This window comes from Cydia strobilella, chromosome 14 (assembly GCF_947568885.1).
Source record: "Cydia strobilella chromosome 14, ilCydStro3.1, whole genome shotgun sequence".
NCBI lineage: Eukaryota > Metazoa > Arthropoda > Insecta > Lepidoptera > Tortricidae > Cydia > Cydia strobilella.
In genome coordinates, this window is record NC_086054.1 from 17,237,395 (window position 1) to 17,256,943 (window position 19,549).

Consider the following 19,549-nt stretch of genomic DNA (forward strand, 5'->3'; position numbering starts at 1 on the left):
TTCCTAACATTCCTCAGCCGTGCACGGAATTCGCGCGCGGACAGTATATATGTCCTACCTATATATGTTATACCTATATACATATATATGTCCGATAGGCGACATGCATTACTCAATATAGTTTGTTTGTCGTTTCTTCCCTTCATTAATAGAATTATGGGTTTAAAAAGTTGTTAGGAAACCTTTTCAATGCATTTTTTTCGTTAGCCTACTTCTAGTGTAGCTAATTAATTAAATGAGTTACTGAGATAAACACCTCGCAAGACTGTTAAAAGACTTCTATATGAAAAAAAAAAACATTTTTATTTAAACTATACGCCATTTAGTGAAATCAGCAACCCTACGCCGATTTCGGACCAACGAATGGTGGAGTAATCTGGAATTAGGCGCAATGAGCGAGACTCGACGGCCTAATACTGCTGTTTATATTACTCCCAACAGTAGTAGGAGAAAGCCAGCGGCAATTCAGAAAGCGTACGGGCCGTTTTCCTATATTATATACTAGTATGGGCTTTATGCAATACAGTTATGTGCCACACTAGATAATTGACAGTTGAAAATGTGAAGAAATAAATCAGATTACTCATATGCAATCTAGAATCAAGTCTGGATTAAAATTTCTAAGACACAAATTTTTTGTACCCATTTCACATAAATATATATTCTAATTATTATATATTCCATTTTATTACCTGTACGAGAACACAATTACCTTAATTTACATTCTACAAGATTAATTAATTAATTCCTAGACTCTTAAGACGACTTTTATTAAGTAAAAGCTAATAAAATAACTAACATTTCAAGTATTAGTACTTATATTAGTAAGTAGTAGATTCGATTTCAAGTATATTTTTATACAACTTGAAATAAATATAATGAGTTTCATTATATTTGATTAAACATAAAGCACAATCGCACTTAAACTATCGTGAGACATATTTCAAAATATTTATCAGTACAATAATAATAGTATCAATAATAGTGAGTAAAAACCGTACTGATAAATATTTTGAAACATAAAGCAAACTTCAAATTGTTTTCAGAAAGCATTTTGCACCAGTGTACGTTCAAAATATATACTCGTACATACCTAAACTTTATTTTAAAATACTTAAGACGAGTGTTCATGAATGAGCAACAAGAAGTTCAGTACCTACGAGTGAACAAGTAGGAATATCAGAAGCTAAATTTTAAAATAAATTACAGTATTTTTAAATATTTTCAACAAAAAAGTACCTTGCTAGTCTATATGACTAGACAGTCTTCTCTCCTTTTTAACTATGTCCCACTTTACTATAGTCTATTTCACACTGCTTGGGTACAATTCCATAAAATTATACCCTTAATAAAAGTGAGTGAAGTATCCAAATGACTGATGCCACCGTACATAATCTATGTAAAATAGACTAGTACCTACTGTGAAAAATAGTTTAGGTTTTTATTTCACCTTTCTTATTTATTTCAATCCCTGCTATATGTAAAAGTAATACGTAGAAACTCTATACTGTAGGTACTTTTTTCCCCTCCATACCGAATAAACCAAAACTTACTTTGAGAATTACTAAGTTCGATTCAGCAACATTTTAATTTTGTTCGGGTTTATTTCCGCTGCTCCCTTTCAAATAATCCTCGGAATAGAGTTTATTCATCTGCTTATCTATTAATCCTTAGTCTATATTCACTTATTCAGCTCCTATTGAAATTTAACGGATGCTGCAAAAGCTACGTAATAGAACGAAAAAGGGCCAAGGAATTAAAACTTAAGATCGGTATATTCAAAGTGAAAATAAGAGCTATAAAACATTTAAGTTCAACTAGAATAACTAGATGATGCTGGTAAGTTTGTAGTTTCGGGTTTTTATTTACTTAAATACTGGCATCTGAACAAACTCTAATGAGTTTGTGCTACTTAGTTCCTTTCTAGCGGTTTCAAATTAGTAGGTAAGCTAAAAAAATACTGGGATAGGTAGTGTTTCTAAGTAGATCTTAAGCTAACGCATAGCGATATGTTTTTTTAATATTAAGTTAGTATGACTCACGACAGTTTACATTCGACAAAGTAGATCTTATGTATTGCGCGCGCAGGCGCCATATTTGACGATACTTGGGGTAAAGTTTGATAAATCATGACTCATTAATATCTTGTCACACGTAATAAATACTGTCACAGTATCATTTGCAGTAACAGTGATGTAATGGTAGCGTATGTGAGCTGATGTGCTAGTTCGTAACCTAATTGAAACAACGCTTTCTAATGTTAGAGTAAAAACACCAGAGCACCATTTAAACAAATATATATTAGGGAATCACAAAATATGAGAGTTTGTCTTGGATAATACGTGGCGTCGCTTGCGCCCAAGAACCATCGACAAGATGGAGGACGCTCCCAGTAGTGATGTGTCATTCCGGTTATGATAGTGTTGTCAGCGCCGATAAATGACGATGCCGCCTTTTAGCTCGGCCATCTCCTGACCCGACCGGCGCCCCGAAGGTCACTGCTAGCCGTGCCGCCACTGGAGACAGCCGCGGCCAACGCAATCGCAGCAAGCTGGGCCTCCACCAGGTGGCGGTAGCCTCCATCTGTTCATTATTCTGCGAATTGAACAAGCATCTTTTATGCTCAGTCGATATACAAGCCTTGGTCCTTTTGAGTAATTGACTCAAGTTCCGTTGAAACGGTCTATTTCGTTTGTGTGAACTTACACCAATACATTTAGTTATATTTTAGTCGAATTGGGGTAAGGCTAAGGTCAGCTGACTGAACTAAATGTAAGATTGCATGACCAAGCTAGGAACCAAAAGTTCCGTGGTACCTACGAGAGGTGTTAGCATATGCAAGACTGCTCGGTACTTGCTTGAAATACACAAAAGGTTTAGTATAATTCATGTGCATATGACACCAAGAAAATAGAAATACCAATTAATTATTTATGGAAATAATAAAATATTGCGATGAGCGTGACATCTAGCGGCGGATAGATAAACCACTTTTGCAAATAAATTATTTTCTTGTGAATAACGTCATAACATGGAAGGATTTATTAGATATTTATTTATAAACTTCTTGTGTAATATACCCATGCAGGTAACCCAAACCTTCCATGAGCGGTGCGTTTCATACTGACCGCTAAACGTAACAATGACGTTTTGCGTTGTTTTAAAAGCAAAGACTTGGAACAAACTCACAGTTGGGTCGTCCGTTGTAGAATATAAGACTCCTTCGCACGCACGCACAACAATGCGTACAACTCGCGAGAGGCTAACATGGGACACGTCTCATGCGTGTGCATAGCTGCCCTCCGATGCAGCACATGAAAACAGCATAAACTCTTGTTTACGAACCTCTGTAACATACGTGTGAAAAGACTAGGTTCCTTAACATAACAAGGCGTGATAATTTACCCTTGGAACTATAGCCAGCGACAGGCTTTTAGCATTAGTATAATACCAATGTTGTCCAAATAACTGTGATAAGGTTACGACGATCCATAAATGCACAATTGGCACAGTTAGACCCTTTCGATCACAGGTCCGGCTTGATAGCCATAAAATCATACCGTAAATAACAATGACAGTCAAAATTTGTCTACTTCTGTAAAAACATGAGACAGATGCAATTATGTTTGGACAGAACTCATGGGCGCTCTTTAGCAACATTGTTATAAATTACATAATCACCTTTAGTCGTGACACTAATTATTATAACTAAAAGTCATCTAACAATATAATTGGGGATATTATTCCAATGTTCTGCCACCAGAGTGCAGGACTAGCCTTTTTAGTAAACCATAGAGTAACATATACATACTCTACGCTTAACAGGTTTTTGGCAAGTTTTCAAGGATAATAAAATATGACATTGATGCATCAAGGCGGTTTGCTTACAGAGGACCTACCGGGAAACGCGAATCCGAAAATTCGCTATCTGCCTCTTTATCGCTCGAATATGCAAGTGACAGAGATGTTAGATAAAGAAATTTTCTTGTTTCACAATAGACCCTCAGATTGTGGTAGTGACCCCTGACGCCCCCTACGCAGAGTTTCACCATAGAGTAACTTATACTAGAGCGGTACTGTCATAGTAAATTTTGTAACCCCAGTAAATTCACTGCCATGTGTCGACACACTTTAAAACTAAAAATGAAGATTTATAAAAATACGATAAAATGTATTTAAATATAGATAAATGATTTTTTTATTTGCATTAATTATTTTTATGATTTTGACCCATGTTCTGTCACTGATATGCGTTAAAATTGTTAAATAACAAACGAAACCGTCAACGCCATCTATACGACAGTTGGCCAAAACTAGTAGCGCCCTGTGAACGAGAATCAAATTTTCTTGATTTTCGAGGCACGTTTTTTCCTTAGACTGTATCCATCTATTACGGAGTTATATCTATCTTTGGTTTCACGTATTATTCCCTATTTATTTGTTAATAAATAGACGGAAGTCAAACACATACATATCTTAGAGTCGTATATTACTTTATACCAACATGTTAACAACACGTTTAGTATTTGACGTTAGCTCGTTAGGTTTAGTAGTTGTCATCAGTGTTAATAATGAATTGTGGATGTAGGGTTTTTTTAAAAGCTATATTTAAATATCCTAAGCGAGGTATTTTTTTAATTAACTTAGGTTTTACCTACTTTTTGGTGTAAGATTCGTAAAAAAATTGAGAATGACTTGTGATGTGGTCACAGGGGCGTATTACTGGAAGCGAGAGCCCGGCTGGACGAACCTAAGGGGCATGTGGGGCAAGCGCTCCGTCGACGCTGGCGACCATGGTAACGCACCGGGAACGAGGGACCGCGGTACCACTGTTGGTTGGACTCGCCTTTACAATATTCAATATATTTCAGACATAATGTTCTTTACCGATATGTTAGGATAATTTCAAACGCCTATAAATTCTAAGATAATTAAGGATCAACATAAATAAAAAAACAGGATATATAATTTAAGTAAGTGTACGCGATAAAATCCCGTTTTATTTGAATGTAGTGGTTGAATATCGTGCTAGTAAATCAATCAATCAATCAATCATTTATTTGCACATAAAACATAGTATATAATGCATGCAAATACATTTATAAGACACATTACTCTACCAGTAATGTCGAAATTAATTACACAATCTCAAAGGAAATACATTACAATAAAATAAAATAAAATATATGGTCAAAATAATAATACTATTAGATTATATGTACATTATATGTCAGTCAATTCATATTCACATCAATGTCAGATATTAATATTAATCTAAAGCTCTAGCAAAATATTCTTTGATGGAATAATAGGGCTTACTAATAAAATATTGTTTCAGTTTTATTTCAAATGTTTTTAGATCCTGGCATTCCTTTATATCTTCAAATCAATATAATGTTCCGATTTTAAAATAAGAGTTCCATGATCCACGCAGTTTTCAGAAAGATTACAAAGTCAATACGCACCGGTTCACGAAAAATATGTATGCAGTTGCTAATTACCAAAACTCTTTACAAGGAGTTAATTTTAGCCGGAGGCATGGTCATTAGGCCATGGACATTTTTATCTGAAATAATGTCGGTTTTTGACAGTTTTCATTCCTATGCGAGTATCTAACTTATCAAATAATATAACGAAGGCATTTGTCAGCTTAATTTAACGAACGGTACATAAAATCAGATATATGAAAGTAATCTTTTAATAATTAGTTCGATAATTTGCTTTACTATGGCGTTATTCATAAACGCGTTACTGGCCTGAATTAGCTTTGATCCGTTTGTCTTTATCTGTCATTTTGACTTATGTATTTGTAAGAAAGAGATAAAACATAGTTTAACTAAATTAGGCCCGTATTTTATGAATAAGGGAGTAAAATAGTCCACGATACCTTCAATCTACGTATAAGATACGTGAATACGTTTTGTTAAACATATTAATAACGGGTCACTCACGTATTTTAAGTCGAAAAACGCTCGACATGTTCATGTTTCAAATACGTGAGTGACCCGTTATTAATATGTTTAATATGTCTGTGTCTCACGGAAGTTTTGAATACGTTTTATGGAAAAATTCCACATGTTAACCTATAGATGTAACTATAAGCAACCAGCCAACAGTGTTACCAAGGGTCTCTCTCACTGTAAGCACGAAGATAGTTTGAAGGCTTCTAGATCGAGGGTACTTGTGGCATCCGTGTACTAGAGTAGTTACTTGTAGTGCTTGTAGTCTTCTCCTTCACTCCGCTCTTGCTGTGCTCTTCTGTTTCACTGTCTTCACGGACTTTCAGTGTTAGAGAAATAAGTTTTCAGGAACTTTCCATCAAAATTTACTCTCATTTGTGCGATGTTGACGTTTTTAAGTCAATTTGCCTGAACCGTCAAAAAGCCAGATAGTGTTAGGCTAAGCTACCTCTGCATGGCATTTCGCAGTGACAAAGTGTGGTGATGTCATCATTTATGTCAAATTCTTATGAATATAGGACGTTTGTAACGACACTTCCACACTTTGTTCTATTCAAGTGGGTGCAGTTAGCTTATGTAAGTTTTATCCGAAAATTAATATTGTACGTGTAATCAAGTCTTAAATTTCTGGTACACTTTGTAACGGGTCAGTCTACTTTTTCATTACCATTAATCTATTTCCAGAAAAAAGTATTAATTCGCGTATAAAAATTGTATTCCCAAATTGTACCTGAACCAAATAATAGGAATTTGTTGACCAAAATTCATATATGTAAAAGATGGTAACGCAGGGGTAAATGCCTTATTTTAATACAAATCGGGAGACAATCAAGGACTACTGAGTTACTGTGGTTAACAGTATTTATAGTTGTTATTTATTGAACAAAGCTAATCAGAACCATTGGCCCAAATGAGCCTCTTGTCTCAATCACAAAACGAAATTTACGAAATAGTGTCAACAACGTGTGTACAACGAAAAGTAGAATGACCCAACACAATATTAATTAGGGATCTCTGGTTATTGTCATCGTAACAAAGGACGAAGTGGCACAGAAATCTAATTGCCTGGCAGTATGTTAAAACCGTGCAAATGAGAGTTAAAATTGTAAATAACACACTGTATTGTTGTATAATGCACATGCATAGTGCACATTGCACACGCACCATATTACTTGTACATATCACGCTTTAACCAACCACTTAGCACTTAGATCGATCATAAGAAAAGCTACCAATTTTAAGACAATTTAAAATTTTACTTTTGTCAGAATGATAAACTCCATGGCAATTTTATATTCATTTTTCTTTATACATTCATTAATTGTAACACGATAGTGAAACCATAATGTTACAAAGTGTTTTTGGATTATTTACCAAACAGCAGTCGAAAATATATAAATGAAATTAATTGAAATTATTTATTTTGCCAGAGACATGGTTACATAAGGTGTTATAAAGTAATACGACGATTTATGAAATAAAACTTTTAAAGTATATAATTAATTTTTAAGTCAATTCCATCCCATGAAATGGCTTTTTTTCCGACTTCAATTTGTTGTGTTTTAGAAAGCAAAATTTATATTAAGAGAAAGTTCGAAGAAGTTTTTTCTTTAGAATAATTAATGCATCCCAATACATATTTTTGACAGAGTATAAATGAAATCATGAAGAGAATGAACGCCATAATGTCTAATTACCACGACCAAGACCATCCGAGTAGACGCTGACCGATGGGACACTCGATACTGCCAGAATGTCCCTTAAATATTTTGGTAGACAAGAAAATGTAGCCATTTTAAATGTGCTAAATTTGTACTCGAGTTTTCATCTAACTAACGAACCAGAAAAGTGCTTAAATAAACCACTTAATTTGAAATGTAATTTACTCTTAAAATACTGCACAAATAGCAGACAAGCATATTTTTAGGGTTCCGTACCCAAAGGGTAAAAACGGGACCTTATTACTAAGACTCCAATGTCCGTCTGTCTGTTACCAGGCTGTATCTCGTGAACCGTGATAGCTAGACAGTTGAAATTTTCTCCTCGGAGGGCGAGTCCGACTCGCATTTGTTTCTAATGAAAACACTATTACTTACTGCATTTACACTTGTAGGTATTGAAATATTGTTGAAAAATGTATGTTAAATAATGTCAACGCGCAACCATAAGAAGTACATGCCTACAGACATTTTGTTTACAGCTTTGCTTAAAACCAGCCAAGTGCGAGTCGGGCTCGAGCACAAAGGGTTCCGTACCATTACGCAAAAAAATGGCAAAAAAATCACGTTTGGTATATGGGAACCCCACTTAAATATTTTATTTTATTCTGTTTTTAGTATTTGTTGTTATAGCGGCAACAGAAATACATCATCAGTGAAAATTTCAACTGTCTAGCTATCACGATTCGTGAGATACAGCCTGGTAACAGACGGACAGACAGACAGACAGCGGAGTCTTTGTAATAGGGTCCCGTTTAACCCTTTGGGTACGGAACCCTAAAAATCGTTGGTGTTAGAAAACTGTAATTGACCTATGGGTGTAAGTATTACATACCATTCACCGCGCCAAGGCAAATTTTGGTACTTCCGTTTAATTTTCAATTTCAATGATATGGGTGCATTGGGTGTCATTGTATGAGTATAGATGAAGACACGTAGGCATATCTTTGATGTCGATTTTAAGTTAAATTTCCCAACTTAATAACAAGAAACAATGTAAATATTTCTTAGACTCCAAAGCCCTAACAGACCGCAGCCGCAGAAACTCACATCCGCAAGATAACTCGTCAAATTAAAACTTGCTGGAATTAATATCGCTAATGAAGCCCCCGACGGGGCTTAAAAATTCCCGGCAAACAGAATTACCTCAACTTGCCTGCTCAGTGCTCACGGTTCACTCGCCTCAGCCTACGAGTACAACTTTGTATAGCTCCGCGCCGAGCAAGAGCCAATTCAACGAGTATATACCTGTTTTCATTTAAGTAACTATTAGTGACACATTTTTCCAGTTATATTTGGGACGTTACATAAAGCAATGCTCTTTATTTTGAATGTAACAAGGATGACGAAATTCCTAAGATTCTACTCAATGTATTTTATTAACTAAATGTATAAAACAAAGGGTTAATGTCTACAAGAAAAAAATGCATCCGTGTATTACAAGTATTACAACTTGATAAACGGAAAGCGTAGATTGTCAAAGTATTGGTAGAACATTGGGTGATCGTGACCCAATCTTCGTGCTGAGCTGAATAACCATAATCAACTATTTAACAATGCACGAGATGAATTATTTATTTATTTAGGTATAGATAGCGGCAGTGGAACTAAAACACATACTGTGTGAAAATTTCATTTGTCTAACAGACGATTTATAAGATATACTGGATGATTTTGGGGTCGTGATTCCCAAATGTCAAAAATGTGTTAAGATAGTCATAATAATAGTTATTACATGGGTACATATACAAGGGTGCAGAGTTGTATTTTACCTGAGTGTGGTATTGAAACACGAGCTAGCGAATTGGGCGAATTGCTTAGCTAGGGTTGAACTACGAGCTAGCGAATAGCGAGTGGTGCGAAAATATAATCCTGATGAGCGAAGCGAGTGGTTCAATAATAGAATCCTGAGCGTAGCGAGTGTTGCAACACACGAGACGTAAAATACCTCTGCAGTCTAACACAAATATTTTCACCTCTCTCTAAAGCAACGAAAATAATACATAGGTACAAGAAAAACAACTAAAATATGTAAAATGAGCCTTTATTTTAACTAGTACCAACACAAATTGGCAAGAAATCTTATGTAGGTAAAGCCAAGCGCTTTCATTTAAAAATCTTTCAACATCTGAAGCCGTGAAAATCTTCGATAACTTTGGTTTGTGACCGGCTGATGTTTTTTTTTTCAGGAATGCCATTAGCTTCGGATACTTTTCAATATGAACATTCTTCTGTAAGAGTTGATTGAAAATATACTCCAAAGAGTACTTGGCTTTTTAGAATTTGCTAGTTCGAGGAAATATGACAATAACACCGTTTCGGAGAACGTTTTAGCTCCTTTATTATGCCTCCATTCATTGAATAAATCGAATGCTTTGACGTATTTTACTCGGGTAACAAATGTAATTCTGCAGTTTGTACGGCTTGCCGCAAGGTAGGAGGTAGTAGGTAGGAGGGAAATGAAGATTTCGCATGTTTTTTTATTTAATAGATGATTAAGTTTATCTAAATTCTAAACAAGACGCCTTTTGCGTATCACGTAAACCTACATTTTAAAAATAATCACTTTTTTAATATAGTAATTTTGACACTTGATTCGGGATCGGACACCAAATCGGCACGAAACGATAGAACGACCCAATGCACAGTGGTAAATGAAGATAAAAAACTTTTCAGACTTTACGAATACTTTTGAATAAATTAATAAACAAAAAACTTCACAAATATTACTAACTTACGGTCGGAAAATATGTAAAACAATTTACAAAACATATTTGAATTCCTAAATAAAATGGTAAAATAAATTGTCCAAAACAAGTTATTTGTTTAAATAGTAATTAGTTGTAAATAAAAGTAGATTGATAATCAGACGGCATGGGGATATTAGATTGTCTAATTCGGGGGCTTTTTAATTGAAGTAATTAAAAAGCAATTAATATCTGACGGAGCCGAAGACGAATTTATTGCTCGTTAAGGCTTCTCCTTAAGGTACGCACAGTGTGTCCCTCCGTTTGAGAGGCACTGTCTAAGCGGGAAACTGTGAGAGATCCCTATTTGGACATTTAAGCCTTTTTTTACTAACGGTACAAACGGTAACTCGTCGTTTTTGTAGTTTAGGTAATGTTTAGAAGCGCGCGTAGTTTTTACTCTCATGTCGCATCTTTTGTCATAAATATTATATAAAATATACCGCATTTTAGACTATTTTGATATGATGATAATGTAATCTCCTTAATATATAAAAACGTACATTTTACTTTCTGTGTGAAAAAATAAAATAAAATGTTGATTGTAGAGAAGGTGTCTTAAAATCAATAAAAAATCGTGCATCCGAGGAGTTTGATTGCCGAAATGGAAGGCCCTATTCCATGGAGACTGTATAAAGGAGCCAAATCTCTATGTATGAAAAGTGTCCATGAAAAAACAGTAATTAGGCGGCGCCACCATACACCGATATACTACCAAAAACAACCTACGTAATTTGGTCGGGTTATTTGTTGCCTTATATGGTTCATGTTATACTCATGTCCCAGAGCCTAACTAGCGCCACCGGAGAGATTAGGAACTATTATTTAAAGCTTAACGCGGTCACTTTTACAACAATTCTGCCATAAGAGATTGCGATCCTTTCTATACCATCCATACCCTATTCGGCACCGTGTGTTTTGTGATAGGTAACTAAATGAATGGTCAAACGTCAACCTTTGCCAAAAAAAAACTACCGCATAATAATTATACGGGACAATAATACTCGTACTGTGCAGCATTTATTGTAACTTTCAAATTCGAGGCAAAATATTTTCTTAGACTACCTATACATCTCCTACGATTAATCACTCTTTATCACTAATGAATTTTAAATGCATCGTGGTAATTATACTATAGGTATATTTTGGAGTGGCTACGTACCTACTATAAAACAGTGTCGATCATGCTTTGAAAGTTAAATGTATGCAGATTTGTAAATATAAATATTAAATTATGTGTCACCATTGTACATACTCATGAATGTTCACGATCATCGCACAGCACGCCTTATATGTTCCTAGTTTGACTGATTGTTACTTAAGTAGTTACTGTTGACTGTTAATGTTCTCCAATTCAACACAACATATTTCTTAAAATAAATAAATTGAAGGTGTGAGTTTTCAATGCAATAAAAGACAGTGAAATTTTAAACTACATACAATTATCGCAAAGTGGAGCAATGACATCTGAATTATCTGGTGCTGTAGATTTGTGGAAACTGGATTATCAAACGTTAACTCTTGACAACCTTAATGATGACAAAATTAACGACAGCGCTCAGCATTATCCTGTTGAACCGTCAAAACAACATAATGTATATTATATTGTTATATTTGGAAATTCCGGCTCCGCATTGCCACTAGCCAATAAAAAAACACGTACCTACAGTTACGAGTCACGCTAGACCGGGCCGGGCCAGGGCCGTGGCGTCCGACATGTCATTTTCTATGAAGTTTGATCGGTGATCACGTGATGCTTTCCATAGAAAACGAAGCGCCGGAAGCTCCGGCCCGGCCCCGGCCCGGTCTAGCGTCAGTCATTCTTTAGTGGACAACAGAAGTCCACTACAACTTAAAGCGGAGTAAATTGTTTTTCACTTGTCATAAAGCACCTACGTCACGTCCAGTTTAAACGTCTGCGGTTTCGTCTAATTGCCGCGACATTTATACGATATACCTTATATTTAAATGGAGTCATGGTAATCATTAGACCGCAGACGTATTTTGAAATGACTAGGCATTTAAACTTCTGTATTATTTCAGTTATTAATTATTTTTTATTTTTTCCAGAGAGCAGCGCGACGAGAGACGAGGCCTAGACGAGTTCCACTAATGTAACAAATACAACGTCATATCCGTACGGTACAACATCTGTGTCTAACTACCTGTATATACGTTCCGGTTTTCCGGGTACACGTGACATTGTATCCGGAAAACGATTCTAAAAATTATTTGCATATAATCTGTGGCCAACTCGCTTTACTTCCAACCAGTAAAGGGACTTGGCTTTCAGTTCCTTTTACATATTGATATTTAATATAACGTACAAATATAGCTCTCCAGGACGTCACCTTCTAGCGTAAGAGTTATATAGCGTAAGGTATAAGTTTATTTTGATCTCTGAGGGGGTGTAACTGAGGTTAGCATAGTTAGTTAATGAACTAATTGATTGTATTTTATTAGAAGTTGATGTAAATTATAATATAACTGCCGCGCGCGGCGTTTGTCCAATAAAAGTTCATTCGGAAGCTTTATTCGTTTCATTTATACATACAGGGTGATTATCCTATAATAGCAACCAAAAACAATTTGCTACAATTATACTGTAGGTGGTGTGCTGACGTGCCCAAAATGCGCTAGAATATTTAGCAGGAAGATAGGGTAGGCGAGCCACCTAAAGGCGCACCAGAGAGTGGAACAGCATGCAGCTACACACTTATAACGATGATTAATAAAACCCATTCTAGAGCATACAGTCGGTCGCTGTGGCCGAAATCGGTCAGGAGAATCATCGATGTCATCATCCCATGAAGGAAAATCGGCCAAGTTAATGTGACTATCGTTAACGTCAATTCGTATCTGTAATTTCAATACAATTTTCTTATCTACGAGTATTAGTGTCAACGTTTAACGATTATCACCTTGACTATTACTCCCCCGTAAACCATAAGAGACATAGCTCCATATGGAGAAGATTCTAAGGAACAATGAGTATGTTCATAGTTTTGGGGAAACTACCATTTATTAGTAATTGTTTAAAAATGCACCAACCAGTTTTTGCTTTAGTGCACTGGTACTGGGCCAAAAACTGCAAAGACGTTGAAACCCGCGCCTGTCTAATTTTGCAAGGCATAACACATAAATATTGCCATATTTAAAATACAACTTTCCCAATGGGTTTTTGCCAATACGGATGTCCAAGTTGCGGCAAGTATCAAAAAACCGGCCAAGTGCGAGTCGGACTGGCGTTCCAAGGGTTCCGTACATTACACAATTTAAATAATTTTTTATGTGAAACGTGAGTGAAATGTCTTTAAAAACCCCGTAGGGGTCGGATCAAAAACTAAGTAATTAAGCCCGACTCACGCTTGACTGCACATTTCTAATAGGTTTTCCTGTAATCTATAGGTAATGATCTATTTTGTGTATTTTTTTCAAAATTTTAGACCTAGTAGTTTCGGAGATAAAGGGGGGGAATAGTAATTTTTTGCCTATTTTCTTGAATAACTTCTGAATTGTTTATCCTAAAATTATAAAAAAAATATATATTTGAGATTCTCACAATGAGCTCTTTCAATTGATATGTTTCACGATATAGTTTCAAAAACTTTATTTTTTAATTTTCACATTTACCCCCAAAAGTGGCCCCCATGTTTAAAATTCGTTTGTTTACGTGACATGTTCATCTTTGGGTGGCTGTGACAGACGGACAGACAGACGCACGAGTGATCCTATAAGGGTTCCGTTTTGTCCTTTTGAGGTACGGAACCCTAAAAAGTGTGAAAATTTCATAGGAAATTAAGGAAACTCTTTTTAAATACGGAGAATTCCGTTTTCCATACAAAAATATGACAAACTGCCGAAATTATTCAATATGGAAATTTTGCAATTTTAGAACCTTTCTGCCGGCATATCAGTAAGAGTTAATATACCAGGAGATTTCTAACATAAACCGTAAAGATGTACAGGTGCGAAGGTCGCGCGTAACTACCACAATAATGTACCTGTAACGAGAGCGGAATACCTAAACAGACGTGTACATTTGAAACATAGTTGCTAGACCTACTTAAGTACGTGCATTTATTTACAAAATTCCTAGAACGAATCACGCACAAAAATCCTAGTTACCTTCATATGACACGTTCATTATAAATCTATAAATTTTCCACTAACAATAACAACCGCAAATAACATTGGAAAGCTAGTTTCAATTTAAAATTTATTGTGAGTGTTACTTAAGGGGCCCACTGACTATCAGTCCGCCGGACGATATCGGCCTGTCAGTTGTTCGGAACTGTAAAATTTTTGTTCTAACTGACAGGCCGATATCGTCCGGCGGACTGATAGTCAGTGGGCCCCTTTAGGTATATGATATTCGAGTCGATTTAAAACACACGTCCTTCGGTCGTGTTTTAAAATTCGCCACTGGTTGCGAATTTCCAATTTTTCGCACGTATCCTAAATTATTATTTTGTGCACTACATTGTCTAAGATTATACTTGCAGATGACTGAAGTATTGACGGCAAAGTTGAATGGGTGTTAATAAGACTCAAAAATGTCGGAAAATTTTATAGGGTGGGCCAATACGCAAAATAGGCGCACTGGATGTCGATTTGCGGAAAATGCCCAGCATAACTAACTAACTAACTAAGGGTGGGCCAATGATAAATGCATTTTAACGAAAGACATCAATACGAAATAGCTATTTATGCAACAAGTGCGGAAATCATCTTTACGCACGTGTATCATACAATGTTTTACTATGCATTATGCGAGTAAATAAAAAAAACATATAATGGCAAATAAGTTTAATTATTAAAAAATTTGAAAACAAAAAGCACTAGTGCGGAAAAGTGCACTCGTGCGAGAAAGTAGCACCATATGTACTGTAAAAAATAAAAATAAAAACAAAAAGCACTAGTGCGGAAAAGTAGTACTTTCCGCATGATATGGCTCCGTAGGAAACGCACTTTTCGAGCACATGCATTGTAAAGAGAATTTATCATTGGCCCACCCTATATATGACAGCCAGATTTAAAAAAAACTGTGATTTTTTTGTTTGACAAGGCAACGAATGCGTCTTATAATGACTGCTGAAATAGAGCAATTATCTTGTTCAAAAATATCAAAGAACTAAATCATAACATTTTTAATGAAGAAACGCATATATAAAATCCGACATATGCATCATCTAAAGTCAGTAATTCAGCACAACAACTCAAACATAAGGACAAGAAATCACAAACAAAGTACATTTCCATCATCTGAAATCTCTAAGCCGCTTGAACAGCCATTGACAGCCTCATCAGTGAGTGAGGCAAATCGAGCGTGATGACGGAAACTTGAGGATCGGCGCGGCGTGACAGCTGTCAGGCGTGAGGCGTGAGGCGTGAGGCGTGAGGTGTGAGGTGGGTGTGAGGCTTCAGTCGTGCTGGGATTTGAGCAAGCAGTCAATTGTTTAATGAAAATATGACGTAAGTATTGCCATTGATAGATCATTTAAGGTGTTTAATTGAAAGATAAGTACGTAAGTACGATAATCTGAACATACTCGTAACCTTGTATGTGAGATCATAATTTGCTCATGCTTCTAATGCAATAAATAGAGATCGTAGAGCACGTCGCTCTAGCAAATTTAAGCTATATGGGATCGGATTTAAAGTAATAGAGAAATAGTGTTAACTTTGATTTATGTTCCTGAGTGTCGTTTGTCATTGTCTAAAATGACTGAATCAATACCCTTGCAGCAACGTGGTTCTGAAATGCAACATGTTTGAAGAATATTTTAAACTACTAGTTTCTGCCCGCGACATCGTCTGCGTATAGTCTTTCGATTTCAAACGGGCCCCGAACGGCTTATCCTTTGTTTATTGTTAAGTAAAACGGCGCGTGCACCTGTATAAAAAAATGGATGGATCGCTTTAACCGGTTAATGAATTACAACTCTATGGTAATTGGAATAAGATTCAAAATAAACGAATGAAAAAATATAATGCGAGGCCGTGTGTGCTCTCTACGCTACAGAACCAGTCTAAAATGTGTCATCGAGATGCGTAACAAAGGCGCGTTATCGGAGGCACACCTACACTGGTTTTTTGAGCGTTGGACTAGCCCGCGCTCAGGTGCCAATTAGAATTACACAATATTAACAATAGACAAAGGATTAGCCGTTCGGGGCCCGTTTGAAGTCGAAAGACTATACGAATGTCGTATGTAAGCACTGGTCAATACGGAATAAATTAGTCTTAAGTCTACCAGCCAACGGTACCTTTTATTAACACTGTCGCTACCCCTAAAACGATATTCTTAACAATGTGTTCTCAGTTGGTAAAATGTTAGCACATTACGTGCAACTAAGATACCATTATTCAGCATCAACCATGCTCAGCAGTGGAAGCTCTCTTATGTTTCATTTTTTTTTCATAAGACACGGTACATAGGTGTTACATTGAAATATTACTGCCAAACTGCGAAACAGTTTGATGGCAGCGTTTAGTATGTGTACCGACTGAGCTTCAATTTTGTTACAAAATGTATTTTAAACTTTTGAAAACTTGTTTAAAAAGATAAGGTGCATGAATATAAGAAGTCATATAGCAACTTTATATCGTTAACCATATTGTCACCGTCACTGTTCTAATTTATGTATGAACAAAACAACTGTTAACTGTAAACGAAATAAATATCATATACAAAGGAAAAAATTACCATGGCCTCCAGTCATTTTTTCCTTTGTATATGATATTTATTTCGTTTAAAGTTTAAATAGTAGTGTGACTACTTGTAAAAACACAAATTAAAATATTTTCATAAAAAAGTAATTTAATTTGTTCTTACTTCTTAGAGTACCGTAAAATGGGGTGAGTAGGTTTCGCGGGGAGAGTTGGGTTATGAATGGGGAGAGAAGGTTTGAAAGGGGACATGGGTTTTTAGGGCAACTGCTACAAAAATAATGTATTCCAATTGAAAATGGAGTTATAGTTATATATTCATAATAAATAAAAAAACGATCCAACAATTTTCCAAAATCACCTTTGTATGAAAACCCATCTCACCCCAATTACGAGGGACTACGGGGTGAGGTGGTTTGGAAAAACCACCTCACCCCATAGTCCCTCGTAAACAGGAATGTTTATCATCAAAGTTTATGGCATAGGGGACACCGTGATCAAGAAGGCGGTTCCCCCAGGGCGAGACTCTTCCATTGCACTGAGGTTGGGTTGACCCTTGCGATTATCCCTAATGTGGATAACTCGGATGCGTAATTTTTGGTATTATTGTATCTTGTATCTAATGTCAGTTTTGCTCCAACTCACCCCATTTTACGGTAACTGTTAACTGACAATTTGTAGCACATATTGCAAAGACGTAAGGCCCATCGATGGTCATTTAAGAGCTTTGCTTAGTACAGTTGCGCTCTCGTTGTGCATAGTTATGGCTGTCACAATCATGTAACACGGATCCCGAAAACCCGGCTCCTTGGAAGTTACGCAGCTTAACTTAGGTAAGGAAACACTGCCTCGAGTGGGTGCCTTTCGAACTTTTAGTATTTCATCTTAATTTGATTTTATCTGTAGGGTTTTTTTGTACTTAAATAGTATGTTTGTTTATTTCTTTGTTTTTCTTCTTGCTCGCGTTGTCCCGGCATTTTTCCACGGCTCATGGGAGCCTGGGGTCCGCTTGGCAACTAATCCCAAGACTTGGCGTAGGCACTAGTTTTTTTTACGAAAGCGACTGCCATCTGACCTTCCATCCAACAGGGAAAACTAGGCTTTATTGGGATTAGTCCGGTTTCGTCACGATGTTTTCCTTTATCGAAAAGCGACTGGTAAATATCAAATGATATTTCGTACATAAGTTCCGTAAAACTCATTGGTACGATTGCAAGTCGTACGCTCTTACCGCTAAGCAACCAGCGCTTCTTTATTTTTATGAATAAATAAACCATTTGATTTTGATTTATAAACATTTATTTACATACAAGATATATACAGTGGTACTACGTAAACGAAATTAATAACTAGCTTAAATCTAAAATAGGCCCTTGAGGCATTGTACCAAGGATGCTGGCGGCATTTCCCCGCTGTATCGCAAATTAGATTTTGATTAGGTATAAGTGTACTGGTATTCTAAAAAAAGCGTGGAAATTAATTAACAACCAAAAACCAATAAATAGCCTAAAAGTTCAATGTATGTACAAGCAGCGCGTGATGCATGCTCAAAATTTTTTTGCTGGCCTAGGCTGGGAAATTCATATGAAAATTCATTGACGGCGATGACGAAACGACGAACACGACGTTTCGCAGCCTACTATGACGAACGTAACAATATATCTACGCATGTTTAAGAAAAAAAATATTTATCTGCCCTTCCCGGGACAATCTATCTCGATACAAATTTTCATCTAAACTAGTTCAGCGATTTAAGCTTGACCAAGGTTTATCTACCTTTTATAATATTAGAGTGGGAATGTATTTTGCTCGCAGTCGCACCAATATATGAATATATTTACTCAGGATACAGTGTGAAATCTATCATATCAAGATCAGATTTTTTGTGTATGAATGTAGCTCCGAGTGCACCTTGCTGTTGCAACATGCAAGGTTCCAAGTCTGCAAACTATTAATAAAGCAAACCATACATAATCATATTGTTTTAAGCTGCTGGTAATAGGAACCTTGTTCGTAAGTCGGTTTCAAACAATTTGTTATGGTTTTGATACGAGCTTGACGACGGTCTTGGTGGCACACTGATTTGTAAAATACGCTCATTATGTAATGAATTCATTTAAACTTAAATGTACATACCGATTTACTGTTACATAATATATGATATAAATCTACTGTTTCATTATGTATTGTTAAATACTGTTGTTAGCATTATAGGCGCTTTGGTGTTACAGTAAGCTTATAATTGTAATTAAATAAATAAAATAAAATAAAATAAAATTAGCGCGCAACTCACGCACGACTATCACATAACTTTGCATTCACCAATCAGCGTGTTCGATCTTCAAGGTCATATCAAAATAAGATCACAACCGCAACAAATTGTTAAATCTAAATCAGGCTTCTGCTTCATTTAACTACACCTTATAAAACAAAGTCCCCTGCCGCGTCTGTC

The 19,549-nt window shown here is 36.0% G+C and overlaps 1 protein-coding gene and 1 non-coding gene across 3 annotated transcripts in view; both read left to right on the forward strand.

The window, feature by feature from the left end:
* The window catches only part of LOC134747328 (prothoracicostatic peptide-like), a 110,624-nt gene extending 97,671 nt beyond the window's left edge, over nt 1–12,953 (forward strand). The window contains exons 6-7 of one of the 2 annotated variants that reach the window (XM_063681965.1): nt 4,713–4,796; nt 12,496–12,953. In XM_063681965.1, coding sequence (XP_063538035.1) covers nt 4,713–4,796; nt 12,496–12,524 — 113 coding nt within the window. In that variant the 3' untranslated portion in view covers nt 12,525–12,953. The remainder of the gene's footprint in view (nt 1–4,712; nt 4,797–12,495) is intronic. The other variant, XM_063681966.1, reaches the window with a different exon arrangement.
* A 4,614-nt stretch (nt 12,954–17,567) lies between these two features.
* Nucleotides 17,568–17,728, forward strand: LOC134747500 (U1 spliceosomal RNA). Its single transcript, XR_010128335.1, has one exon. It is a non-coding gene; the product is annotated as a U1 spliceosomal RNA (small nuclear RNA).
* Nucleotides 17,729–19,549: the final 1,821 nt, after the last annotated feature.